Below are 13,622 nucleotides of genomic sequence, written 5' to 3' on the forward strand. Positions count from 1 at the left end.
CACTTTTAAACCTTCAAAATGGCGGCACCCTCCAGACTGGCAAAAGTTTACAGCTCAGCCCGCCTTTCTCTTCACCTTCTCCATTTATTCCCCAGCCACCAGAGCAGTCCTCTGTGCAGTCCCTGGCTAGTAGGGCTGATTTTTAGGTTAATTCTTAGGTCCTACCACCACTCAGGAATCTCCAAGCTGTCTGTGCCATCAGGATTGCTCAGGATCGCTGCCAGACCGCAGCTCCGTGTGTCTCCTTTTTTGGTATTTTCGTGCAAATTCTTCTGCTAGTTGGGGTTTAGTCCACTTTTGTATCCTTCCCTTCAAAGCTCAGGGGTCCAAGATTATCTTCTGTGTCTGTGTTAATTGTTTTCCCTTTTCTTTGTTGAAGAGGGTCTGTGCAGTCCTTCTCCCTAGTCTGCCATCTTGCTGGAACTCCTCATGATGCCACATTCTTCTTCATATAGTCCAACTTCTTGTATTATTTGCTCAGCATATAGATTAAATAAGTATGGTGAAAGGATACACCCCTGACACACTCACTTCTTGATTTTAAACCATGCAGTGTCCTCTTATTCTGTTTGAATGACAGTCTGCTGGTCTATGTACAGGTTCCTTATGTACAATTAAGTGTTCTGGAATTCCCATTCTTCTCAACATTATCTACAATTTTTTGTTATCCACACAATCAAATGCCTTTGCATAGTCAATAAAACACAAGTAAACATCTTTCTGGTATTCTTTGCCTTGAGCCAAGATCCATCTGACAGCAACTATGATATCCCTTGTTCCACGTCCTCTTCTGAATCCAGCTTACACCTCTGGAAGTTCTCTGTCAATATACTGTTGCAACCATCTTTGAATTATCTTCAGTAAGATTTTACTTGCATGCAATATAAATGATATTTCTCGATAATTTCCACATTCTGTGGAATCACCTTTCTTTGTAATGGGTATAAATATGGATCTCTTCCAGTCAGTTGACCAGGTAACTGTCTTCCAAATTTCTTGGCATAACTGAGTGCCAATGGGGCATCCGTGTGTTGAAACATCTCAATGGATATTCCATCAATTCCTGGAGCCTTGTTCTTCACCAATTCCTTCAGTGCGTATTTGACTTCTTCCTTCAATACCATTGCTTCTTGATCATATGCCACCTCCTGAAATGGATAAAGATCTACCAGTTCTTTTTGGTACAGTGACTCTGTGTATTCCTTCTATCTTCTTTTGATGTTTTCTACATCATTCAGTGTTTTGTCCATAGAATCTCAATATTGCAACTCAAGGCTTTTTCTTTTTTTTTTTTTTTCCCCCTCAGTTCTTTCAGCTTCAGAAATGCCAAGCATGTTCTTTCCTTTTGGTTTTCTAACTCCAAGTCTTTGCACATTTCATTATAGTAATTGGCTTTGTCTTCTCAAGCTACTCTTTGAAATCTTCAGTTCAGCTCTTTTATCTTGTCATTTCTTCCATTTGCTACTCTTTGCTCAAAGGTGAATTTCAGAGTCTCTTCTGACATCCATTTTGGTCTTTTCTCATCTTTTCAGTGACCTCTTGCTTTCTTCATGGATGGTGTTCTTGTTGTCATCCCACAGTTCTTCTGGTTTTCAGTCATTGGTGTTCAATGCATCAAATCTATCCTTTAGATGGTCTCTAAATTCAGGAGGGATATATTCCAGGTTATATTTTGGCTCTCATGGACTTCTTTCCATTGTCTTCAGCTTTAACTTGAACTTGCATATGAGCAATTGATGGTCTGTTCCACAATCAGCTCCTGGCCTTGTTTTGCCTGAAGATATTGGGCTTTTCCATCACCTCTTACCACAAATGTAGTCAGTCTGATTCCTAGGTATTTCATCTGGCGAAGTCCATGTGTATAGCTGCAGTTTGTGTTGTTGATAAAAGGTATTTGCAATGAATAAGTCATTGGTCTTGCAAAATTCTATCATGTGATTTCCAGCATTATTTCTGTCACCAAGGCCAAATTTTCCAACCACCGGTGATTTGTCTTTGTTTCCAACTTTTGCATTCCAGTCACCAGTGATAATTAACACATCCTGTTTGCACGTTTGGTCAATTTCAGACCGCAAAAACTGAAAAAAATCTTCAATTTCCTCATCTTTGGCTTTGGTGGTTGGTGCATAAATTTTAATAATAGTCATATTAACTAGTCTTCCTTGTAGGTGTATGGATATTATCCTATCACTGACAGCATTGTAATTCAGGACAGATCTTGAAACATCTTTTGTGATGATGAATGCTATGCCCTTCCTCTTCAAATTGACATTCCCAGCATAGTAGATCATATGGTTGTCTGATTCAAAATGGCCAAAACAAGTCCATTTGAACTCACTAATGGCTATGATATCAATCTTTATGCATTCCATTTCATTTTTGACAACTTCCAATTTTCCTAGATTCATACTTCATACATTCCATGTTCTGATTATTAATGGATGTTTGCAGCTGTTTCTCCTCAATTTGAGTCATGCCATGTCAGCAAGTGGAGGTCTCGAAAGCTTTACCTTATCCATATCATCAAGGCTGGTTCTACTCTGATGATGCAACTCTTTCCCAGTCATATTTTAAGAGCCTTCCAACCTAAGTGGCTCATCCTCCTGCACTGTATTGAATAATGTTTCCAGGCTATTCATAACTTTCCATAGTAATGTATCAGACAGTATTTCTCTGCTATTCATAAGTTTTTCCCTGGCTAATTCTTTGAGAAGTGGATAACCTCTTCCTTCTTCCTAGTCTTCCTCACTCTGCAAACCACACTAAAACCTGTATAACCCTGCTGAGTTTGAAACATTGGTGGCACAGCCTCAAGCCTCACAGCAACGTGCCACCACAGTAGGACAAACCAGTAGATAAGGTTGTCTCCCTTAGCTGTTCGAAACCTCTCCACCCTCCCCTTACATGGATCGCTGCCTCTTTTCTGTCACTTGGGGGTGGGACTTGGGTCTCTCCCCTTACCTGGATCCCTGCCATTGCATCCATACTCTGTCCTGGTCCCCCTGGCTTTTTCTCTCCTTTCCCCTGCTTTCCTGCCACTTGAGGGGAAAAGAAAGTAGTTGCTATCAGTTCAGTTCCAACTTACGGAGACTCTGTATGTTTCAGAGTAGAATAATAGCCTATAAGGTTTTTAATGACTGATTTCTCAGAAGTAGATTGCCACTCCTTTCTTCTAAGGCATCTCTAGGTCAATTAAAACCACCAATATTTTGGATAGCAGCCCTTTCCTGTAGTCAGCACTCTACTCTTCCAGGACACTCTCAATATTTTTGCACTTGGGATGTATTTTATTTTATGAAGGAGATGATTTTAAGTCTGTCTTATGCCATTCTTTACCTTTTCTCTTCCCATGCTTACCCAACTCCCATCTTGCCTTTCTGCAAAAGCTTGCAGTGGGAGCTTAAGAGATATCTTTACCAGATTTAGGGATTTACTTTTCTACTTATATTTGTAGAGTTCTCTGTCTTCTTGTTAGGTTGAAAGCATTGGATTTGTGTCATTTTAGTTGTTCTTCAGGTTGAATGGTATAGCTTTGTGGACCCTCTACCATTGCTATGATTCCAAATCATAGCAACCCTATGGAACAGAGTAGAGCTGCCCTTAGGGTTTCCAAAGCTGTAAATCTTTACAGAACCAGACTACCTCATCTCTCCCACAGAACGGCTGTTGGGTTCAAACCAGTAACCTTTCAGTTAGCAGCCAAATGTTTTAACCTCTATGCCATCAGAGCTCCTTAGCTTTGTGACAGGTATATAATAATAAAGATGATAACACATAATTTCCATTAACTCTAGTTACCTTAAAGTTTCCCACCTTATGTTTCTTTTTTTTTTCAAGATATTAAATTGTTTATTGATTATACATGATAATGGATACATAAGCTTCAATCCCATCTATAATTTTATCTGGTAGCATTATTCAGTTTAGATATATTGCATAGGATGTTCCAACAATCATTTTTATAACCAAATAAATTCTGTAACTTTGCTTGGGTAACCATTTTAATGGTGAACTCTGTCACAACACAGTAACTGTCAGTTCAACTACACCAAGGTTTCTGAAGACAACGGCTTCTGTGCCCCCAAGCAGTCTTCTAAGGTTTTAAATAAATTTTGAGTGGAACCTGGCATCACCCTGAAGGAATTCTAAACTTCACACTATTGGGGCAGTTTAGAGTAGACTAACTTTACACAGCACATTTTTAAAAAAGACATTTATTCAGCTTCATGATCAGACTATTTAAGCAATCAACAGCATGCGTGAAAAAAAAATCTACATTAAAACCCTTGGTTGGAATGCTTTACACTTTCCCCAAAACAGAAACTAAAATAACTTGTTATACAATTAGTCACAAACATAGTCCTCGAGTTTTGTTTTTTTTTTTGCCCATACACATGAGTATTTGTCTAAAACATGTCTTCTTTGTAGCAGCTAGGCCCTGCCACCACTGTGCTTGGCTGAGTTCACAAATCTGTTGTAACCTGTAGCTTCCCTGTCACTTCTCTGGCTCTCCTCTCCTGCTAAGCTTTGTTTCCTGGCAATCGTTAAAACCTTCTGCCACTGCCATAGCTACTGCTGCTGCTTGAACCACCATAGCCACCTTGGTTTCATGGTTTGGCACAGTATTGACCTCCACCACCATAAGGGCCAGAGCTTCTGCCTCCAAAGTTTTCTCCCTTCATGGGTCCAAAATTTAAAGACTGATTGTTGTAACTGCCAAAATCATTGTAGCTTCTGTCACCTCCAAAATTGCTTCCATCATTACCCAATCCATTATAACCATCCCCACTGCCTCCATATCCACCACCACCACAGCTGCCACCGAAGCCACCATGCCCACTGAAGTTTCCTCCACGACCAAAGTTGTCATTCCCACCAAAACCACCTCCACGGCCACCACCAAAGTTTCCAGAACCACTTCGACCTCTTTGGCTAGAAGAGGCACTGGCCATCTCTTGCTTTGAGAGGGCTTTCCTTACTTCACAGTTATGGCCATTCACAGTATGGTGTTTTTGAATGACAATTTTATCTACAGAGTCATGGTCATCAAAAGTTACAAAAGCAAAGCCCCTCTTCTTGCCACTGCCTCAGTCGGTCATGATTTCAATCACTTCAATTTTCCCATATTGTTCAAAATAATCTCTTAGGTGATGTTCTTCAGTGTCTTCTTTAATGCCACCAACAAAGATTTTTTTCAGTTAAGTGGGCACCTGGTCTTTGAGAGTCTTCCCGTGAGACAGCTCTCTTTGGTTCCACAACTCTTCCATCTACCTTGTGTGGTCTTGCATTCATGGCTCCATCCACGTCCTCCACCGTAGAGTGACAAATCCAAAGCTTCTGGAACGCTTGGTGTTTGGATCTCTCATTACCACACAGTCTGTGAGCGTTCCCCATTGTTCAAAATGGCTTCTCAGACTCTCATCTGTTGTTTCAAAGCTTAACCCTCCAATGAAGAGTTTTCACAGCTGTTCGGGTTCTGTAGGAGACTCTGACTTAGACATGACGGCAGTGGGCAGAAAAAAATAAAAAGACTTTAACGATGCTTCCCCTGCGGAGTCCACAGGCAGAAAGCAGTAACCTACCCAACGTATCTTCCACCTTATGTTTCTTGACAAACTATTGGGTGTAATGTTGAGCAGGTTTATGAATTTTAGATAGGAGTAAAGTCTAAAGAAAGAAAGAATATAAGGCATTTGGTGTAGAACATACCAATTTTGGATACATAGCCCATTCATGTAGAGATGTTCATCAAGTAGTTGGATCATTGATCTGTACCTCAAGTAAGAGATTAGGAATTACTACTTCTAATAAGGCTGGGAGAGTCCTAGTAAGCTGGAAGTAGATTCACAGATTCCTTTGTGGAATTCCCATGTTGATTTCACTCCTGCCTGTGGGTGCAAACTTACCTTCCATGAACATAGAAGGGTTTTAGAAAGCAGATAATATTGAGACATTACCAGATAAAGAAGAAGCACTGATGACACAACAGTTTAGGGCTCAGCTGCAAACCAAAAGACCTGACAATCTGCTCCCATAAAGATCACAGCCTGTGGGGCAATTCTACTTTGTCACATGGAGTCACTATGAGACAAAATCAACTCAATAGTATTTACAACAACCAAAAAAATATTGTTTTCTGGAAACTTATTTTATTGTAATCAACAGTTTGTTTGATGTTAACCAAGAGATCTAAATCATAGTCTGATGAACCAGTCATTATACAATCTGTTAAAAAAGGAAAGTCGTAGATTAATAAATCAGATCACCTACCTAGAGGGGAAGATGAAAATAACACCTAGACTAAAACTTCATGATTAAGCTTTCAGGCATATATGTACTTTGTCTCAGTAACTATACCAAAAAACAAACAAACAAACAAACAAACTTGCTGCCATCGAGTTGATTCCAACTCACAGTGACCCCTTCTTGGGTTTCTAAGGCAGTAACTCTACAGAAGTAGATTGCCCAATCTTCCTTCCAAGGAGTGGCTGGTAGGTTTGAACCACCACCCTTCTGGTAAGCAGTCAAATAGGTTAAATTTAAGAATCTACAAAATTTTGTACCAATAATTTTTTAAAGCAAATTCCTAGTTTTTCCTGTTCTTCAGTTCTGTTCCAGTCACCTATTACTACTAAGCAAAAGAAAGGCAAATATATACATGCCTGTATCTAAATACTCTTGAGAAAATAATACTTAGTGAAAAATACAGTGTCATTACTAGGGCTTTCAGAATATAATTTGTGGTGAATTTTCCATATATTACTTAAGTATGTATGTTAGAGTTTTCTATAGGAGAGGAATAGAATGCATTAAAAAAAAAAAAAAAAAAGTATGTTAGTGGTCATTTACCCAGGTAATAAGTTCTCTCAACCGCATATTTTTATGCAATTAGAATGTATATGGCTAAGCACTCAACTGAGCTACTATCCAAAAGGCTGGCTGTTCAAATCCACCCAGAGGTACCTAGGAAGATGGGCCTGGTGATCTGCTTCCACAAGGTCACAGCCTTGAAAACCCTGTGGAGAATTTCTACTCTGCACACCTAGGGTCACCATGAGTGGGAATTAACTCGTGGGCAGCTAACAGCCACCACCAGTTTCCACAGAAAACACTGTGGGTATGAAAGTATTCATTGAGTAGAGAAATCACCCTTCTTTTTTGTGCTTTATCATTTTTTTTGGTGGGGGTGGGGAGGAGGTAAGAATTTAAGGATATGTTCCTCCATAAAAATAAAAGCTAAGCACAATAAATAATGCTCTGAAAGAATTTTGTTATTATTGTCATTAAAAAAAATGACTGCTTTGTGCAGGGGGCCACATTTTCTCTTTCTTTCCAGGTGGAAGTATAGCACTTCGTATCAATTCTTACACAACTCTTGTAGTCACTGCAATATTCAAAAGTTAGATTTGGTGAGGAGTGGGTCTCAGGACTATAGGAACACTAAGTTCAATTAGCATAACATAGTCCACAAAGGCATTGTTCTACATCCTACTTTGGTGAGTAGTGACTGGGGTTGTAAAAGCTTACCAACCACCATCTAAGGTGCAACTATTGGTCTCTCCTTGTCTGGAGCAAAGAAGAGTAAAGAAAATCAAAGATGCAGGGAAGCAATTAGTCCAAAGGACTAATGGACCCTGTGAACTGTTGTGGTGATGTTGTTATGTGCCGTCAAGTCAGACCCGACTCATAGCGATGCCTCCTTGGGTTTCTGAGGCAGTATCACTACGGAAGTAGATTGCCCCATCTTCCTTCCGAGGAGTGGCTGGTGGGTTTGAACTACCAGCCTTCTGGTTAGCAGTCAACTGCCTTAGGCACTATGCACAAACTTGAGACCAGAAAAAGTAGATGGTACCCAGTTACCACTGCTTATTGCTGTGAAATGATCACAATAAAAGGTCCTGGATGGAGTGGGAGAAAAATGTGGAACAGAATTCAAAATCATAAAAATGATCAGGCTTACTAGTCTAATAGAGACTGGAGGAATCCCTAGACTGTGGCCTTTAGACACCCTTCAGCCTAGAACTGAACTCATCCCCATGGCTCAACTTTAGCCAAACAATAGACAAGCCTATGATATGAACAGTAATACCAAAGAGGTACACACTTATTAGAACAGTTAACCATAGGAGATGAAAAGGTCAGCATTTGCCCAGGGATAAAACTCAGAAGGCAGGAAGGAACAGCAAAGAAGTATGAAGGGAAATGGTAAACACAGAGGAAGTGAGAAGAGTGCTGTTACATTGTGGGAATTACAGAGAATGTCACAAAATGTGTTGAATTATTGAATGGAAAACCAGTTTGCTCTGTAAACTTTCACCCAAATCATAGTTAAATAAATAAATAAAGACAAACTGCCTAGTTCAAAAGAACAAAAAAAAAGGTTAGGAAAAGATAAAGCCATATTCAAGAGGAAGATCTATTCCTTCAGCTTGATTTTTATAGCATCATATTTTAATCATTTACTTGAGGATAATGAAAACAATAGACTGGATAAAGTTCCTTTCCACATATTCTTTTAGTTCACTGAGATAAACACAGATCCATTGCTAGAACTAATATAAGATTTATATTTTAACCTATCATAGACTTAAATCTTATTTTAATATAAGATTTAAGTCTGTGATAGGTAGAAGAGGTGCATAGGACAAACCCAAACAGAATAGCATCCAAATATGTTTAAATGAACTTTAATATAATGAATGGAAATAAACCTTTGGCATTCTTGAAAAAATGGTTTTATGTAATAAACTGTGCAAACATTGTTCTTTATAACTTGATTAAGGTGAGTCGATCTTATTTTCCAGGTACAACATTATACTGCAACTCAGTCAACACAGTAATTTAGGTCACTTCAAATATAATGGAAAAGTATGAAAAATTGGCTAAGATTGGAGAAGGGTCTTATGGTGTTGTATTCAAATGCAGAAACAAAACATCTGGACAAGTAGTAGCTATTAAAAAATTTGTGGAATCTGAAGATGATCCTGTTGTTAAGAAAATAGCTCTAAGAGAAATACGTATGTTGAAGGTAAGTCAACGTTACATGTATGTACATATAACCATGGTACTGGGTGAAATACATATGTCAAAATTACAAAGGAATTTAATATATAATTTTTAAATTGCACTTAAATTCCTTTGTATCAGCAACTCTGGGAAATAAGTTGTTCATCACTTTGGACTGTGACTACTTTGATGCTACTTGATTCAAATGAGTAGAACTCATTTAAAATATTGAAGTACTTCCATTCTGTCTGGTAAATATCCATTGTGTTAAGTACCCTTCTCCCAGACTTACCCTCCCCCTCCAACCCTGGCCTCTCATCCACACCCCTCCAGATCTATCTTCCCACAAACCAGAATATCTCCTGGGCCAGCTGGAGCCCACAAGACTGCTCTAGTGCCCCAGTAGGCATCAAGATGTAGTTCTGGTGACACAGTGGCTAAGGCATTTGACTGCTAACCAGAAGGTTTGTGGTTCAAACCCACCAGTCCCTCCACAGAAGGAAGATGGGGCAATCTATTTCCATAAAGATTTACCTCCTTGGAAATCCAATGGGGTCACTATGAGTTGGAATCAACTTGATGGCAGTGGGTTTGGTTTTTGGTTCTTAAATATATTGAACTACTTCTAGTTATATACATTTTTTTACATGAAGGTTTTTGTTAGAATTGTTTTTACTCTAATAGGATTTACATAAAAATTTACTATTATCTCTCCTTTTCAAAATATTATTTGAAGAAGTTTCTTTATGCAACAATTATCAGTGTTCTGTTTAAAGTATACTATCACAATGGGGTGAACAGTAACACAAGGGAGGTACACACTTCTTAGAACAGTCAACCATATGTGATCAAAAGGGCAGCATTTGCCCAGGGTTAAAGCACAGAAGGCAGGAATGGATAGGAAAGAGGACAAATGGAAATGGTAACTATAGGGAGGAAGTGGCAAGAGTGCTGTTACATTGTAGGGACTACATTCAGTGTCACCAAACAAAACGTGTGTCAACAATTGAATGGAAAACCAATTTTCTCTGTAAACTTTCACAAAATTCACAATAAAAAATTAAAATATATTATGGTACTGCTCTGATGGTGCAGTGGTTAAACATTTAGCTGCTAACCAAAAGGTCAGCAATTTGAGTCCACTAGCCGTTTCACACAGAAAAAAGATGTGACAATCTGCTTCCATAAGATTGAAGCCTTGAAAACCCTATGAGGCAGTTCTGTGTCCTATAGAGTTGCTATTAGTTGGTAGTGACTTGATGGCAGTGGGTATGATATACACAGTTTTCAAGAATATATCCATTGCAGTAAAAAGTAGGTTACTATTATCTTTTCGCCAGCAGAGGATGCCAGTCAGCCAGCCAGCTGTGGCAACAAACTGAACTAAGCCGCAGGGTGTGTCTGAACCCAAGCAAGCATCGGGTTGTTTTATAATGAAAATAATATGTTTACACCCTCCCCAAAGCCTTCAAGTAAAGTCAATGCTCAAGTGGTTACCTCCTGGCTCACAAGCACCCCAGTGTGACAGTAAGCTTTAAGATAGCAAGTAGCTAGATTTCAGATCATCATAGTCTCTGATGATGGCTGTCAGAATGTACATCTTCCTTGCTTTTGGTCAGTTGCACTCATGCATGCTCTGAACATGTTCTTTCTGTGATAAATGTATCTGAGGCATCTCACATACTCCTTACATTTACTTTGCCGCCTCCTCTGTACTATTTTACTTTAGGCCAGTCACCGTTTTTTTTCCTACACTATAAGTTAACTTCATTTGCAACAAAGATATAATTGATGACCCTTTCATAGACAGGAGGTTTGAACAGGTTTGACCTTGCCGTTGCCTGCAGCTCTAGCATCTGTGAAGAAGTCATTATTGCCTTGGTCAGGGTACAGATCCACTTGCTTGTGTACTGTGGTTTTGCTGCAGTGCAAAGCATCTGGCTTACCAGTGTGACTCGTTTCCTCTACTGTTTGCCTTTGTGTTCATTAGGTAGTAGAGCACATTGAAGGCAAAATGTTTTGGTGCTCTGTTTTAATGTGTAACGTAGTCTCTTTTCCCAAACTGTTGAGTAGCAAGCACATAGTTGCATGTCGATACGCTTTTGGACAGATACTCAGGTAAGCCAAAAACCAAACCCACTGCCATCAAGTCAGTTCTTACTCATAGTGACCCTAAGGGGAAGATTAGAACTGCCTCTTAGATTTTCCAAGGCTGTAAATCTTTACAGAAGCAGAGTGCCTCATCTTTCTCCCATGGAGTGGCTGGTGGATCCGTAGTGACCCTTTGGTTAGCAGCTGAATGCTTTAACCACTCTACCACAAGAGATCTTTGATACTGAAGTAGAGGCATGCTGTGTAGTCCCTGTACCTGAGACTCTGCTAATCCTGCAGATATCCACTGAGTTTCTACCATTTACAAAACACTTTATATGTCTCTCTGGGTAAATGGCATAGGATTCAGAAAGTTGATTATCTATGTAATACTGGGAAAAGAACAGGGACACTATTAGTAGAAGTGATCATATGTCCTGGTTTGTGGCAGTTGTTCCAATGTTCCATGTGGTTAGAAGCCCCTTTCAAAGTGTTCTGGTTTGTATGCTACATTGTATTGTCTCCTTAGCTATAGGCAGGAACTATAATAACTGTGTGCCAGTTTGCCTGGGACAGTCCTGTGTTACACCCATTGTGTAAGTAGATGATAAATTATGTAGTTACCAAAAACCAAAACCAAACTCACCACTGTCGAGTCAGTTCTGACTTACAGCGACCCTTCCTTGGGTTTCTGAGGCCGTATCACTATGAAAGTAGAGTGCCCAATGTTCCTTTCAAGGAGTGGCTGGTGGGTTTGAATCGCCAGCCTTCTGGTTAGCAGTCAAATGCCTTAGGCACTATGCCACTTAATCACAATTTTTCCTCTGGTTGATATTATTTTACCAAGCTCTTTGTAAAATGCTTTAGTCTGAGAATAGAATTTAGCACACAAAACATATAAGCATAAGAAAAAACAACAGAGTGAAAGAACAGCTGAAATATAATGAATATATTCAAAACACAAACTAACTCTGGGCACTCACTAAATAAGCAACTTAATCAACTCTGCAGGTTGGGTTCTAGCATAGCTTAGAGTGGAGTCCTTACAAGGTTTAAATCTAGCTAATATTTACATTAAATCCAAGACAATATGTAAGCTGATTGGCTATTGATCTTTTAAATAATTCCATTTCCCTCAACTTTTTATTCAGATTATTTTATGACTTGCATATTTCGAGTTTCCATAAAATGATTAAAGTATTCTTGGTTTTAGTGCTTACATTTTAAGTTGCATACTTCATTTGTTATCACCAGAGACATCCAAGTAGTTTAGTTACCATCTCTTCTGGGTAGATTAGATGAATTCTTAAATTTCTTCCCACTTTAGGAGTCTATGATTTTTACTAAATGTAATTTCTCTTGTGAGTAACTGTAATGAAATTCTCCACAAGAGATGCATAGATAATGATACACAGACCTTCAGTTATTAAAATTGTAAGAGATCTGAGGAGAAACCATTACTAGAAACAGATCACTAAACTTCATATTTCCATTCCTTTGCAGCAATTAAAACATCCAAACCTTGTGAACCTCATTGAGGTGTTCAGGAGAAAAAGGAAAATGCATTTAGTTTTTGAATACTGTGATCATACACTTTTAAATGAGCTGGAAAGAAGCCCAAATGGGTAAGTAATGTAGGAACTGAAATTCTGTATGGCCGGTTCTCAGTTTCATTACATGTGGGATCAACTACAGAAAATTTCAAATCCTAGCCACAGCTCCCCCTCCTAACTAGCATGCACCTGGCTGCTCTTTTCTAATCACAGTTAGGATGTGCTCAAAGGGCAAACCAATATGAACCTAAAGGAAATACAGTTAGGAAGACAAAACTACTACAAATATAAATGACAGTGTGTTTTAAGGCTAAATTATATATTTGATTGAATTCAAGGAATGAACTATGGTTCAATATTAGGAAATATATTCATATCATTCACTAAAAGGTTAAAGGGGAAGAAATAAATATGATTGATAAAAAACTTATTAAATATGACATAGTTTTGTGATTATTAAAACATTTTTTTAAAAACCTTAATAAGCTAGAATTACAGGAATAATTCCTTAGGAGCTCTGGTGGTATAGTGCCTAAGGCAGTTAACTGCTAACCAGAAGTCTGGCAGTTCAAACCCACCAGCCACTCCCTGGAGAGAAGGTTGGGCAATCTACTTCTGTAGTGATATTGCCTTGGAAACCCAAGGAGGGGTCGCAGGAGTAATTCCTTAACATTTAAAAAAAAAAAAAACTCTTTAAATCAATAGCCAATTTTATACTCAATGGTAAAACAATAGAGAAACTTCCATTAAAGTAAGAAACAGGACAAGAACATCAGTGGTCACCATTATCAAGTAACTTTGTTCTGAAAATCCTAGCTAACATAATGTAATAAGAAAAACAAGTTGAATATATAGCTTTTAAAAATGAGATAAAATTGGAGGCGGGGCAAGATGGCGGACTAGGCAGAAGGATTGCACAGACCCTCTTCAACAAAGAAAAGGGAAACCAATTAACACAGACACAGAAGATAA

The 13,622-nt window shown here is 38.7% G+C and overlaps 1 protein-coding gene and 1 pseudogene across 1 annotated transcript in view; one reads left to right on the plus strand and one right to left on the minus strand.

Moving 5' to 3' along the window:
- Positions 1-4,544: 4,544 nt before the first annotated feature.
- Positions 4,545-5,501, minus strand: LOC103200532 (annotated as a pseudogene).
- Positions 5,502-8,860: 3,359 nt separating this feature from the next.
- The window catches only part of CDKL4 (cyclin dependent kinase like 4), a 60,860-nt gene continuing 56,098 nt past the window's right edge, over positions 8,861-13,622 (plus strand). Inside the window, exons 1-2 of the mRNA XM_007945048.1 lie at positions 8,861-9,028; positions 12,601-12,722. Of these exons, the coding sequence (XP_007943239.1) occupies positions 8,861-9,028; positions 12,601-12,722 (290 nt within the window). The remainder of the gene's footprint in view (positions 9,029-12,600; positions 12,723-13,622) is intronic.

This window comes from Orycteropus afer, unplaced genomic scaffold (assembly GCF_000298275.1).
Source record: "Orycteropus afer afer isolate SDZICR_OR568_19922 unplaced genomic scaffold, OryAfe1.0 scaffold00131, whole genome shotgun sequence".
Taxonomy (NCBI): domain Eukaryota; kingdom Metazoa; phylum Chordata; class Mammalia; order Tubulidentata; family Orycteropodidae; genus Orycteropus; species Orycteropus afer.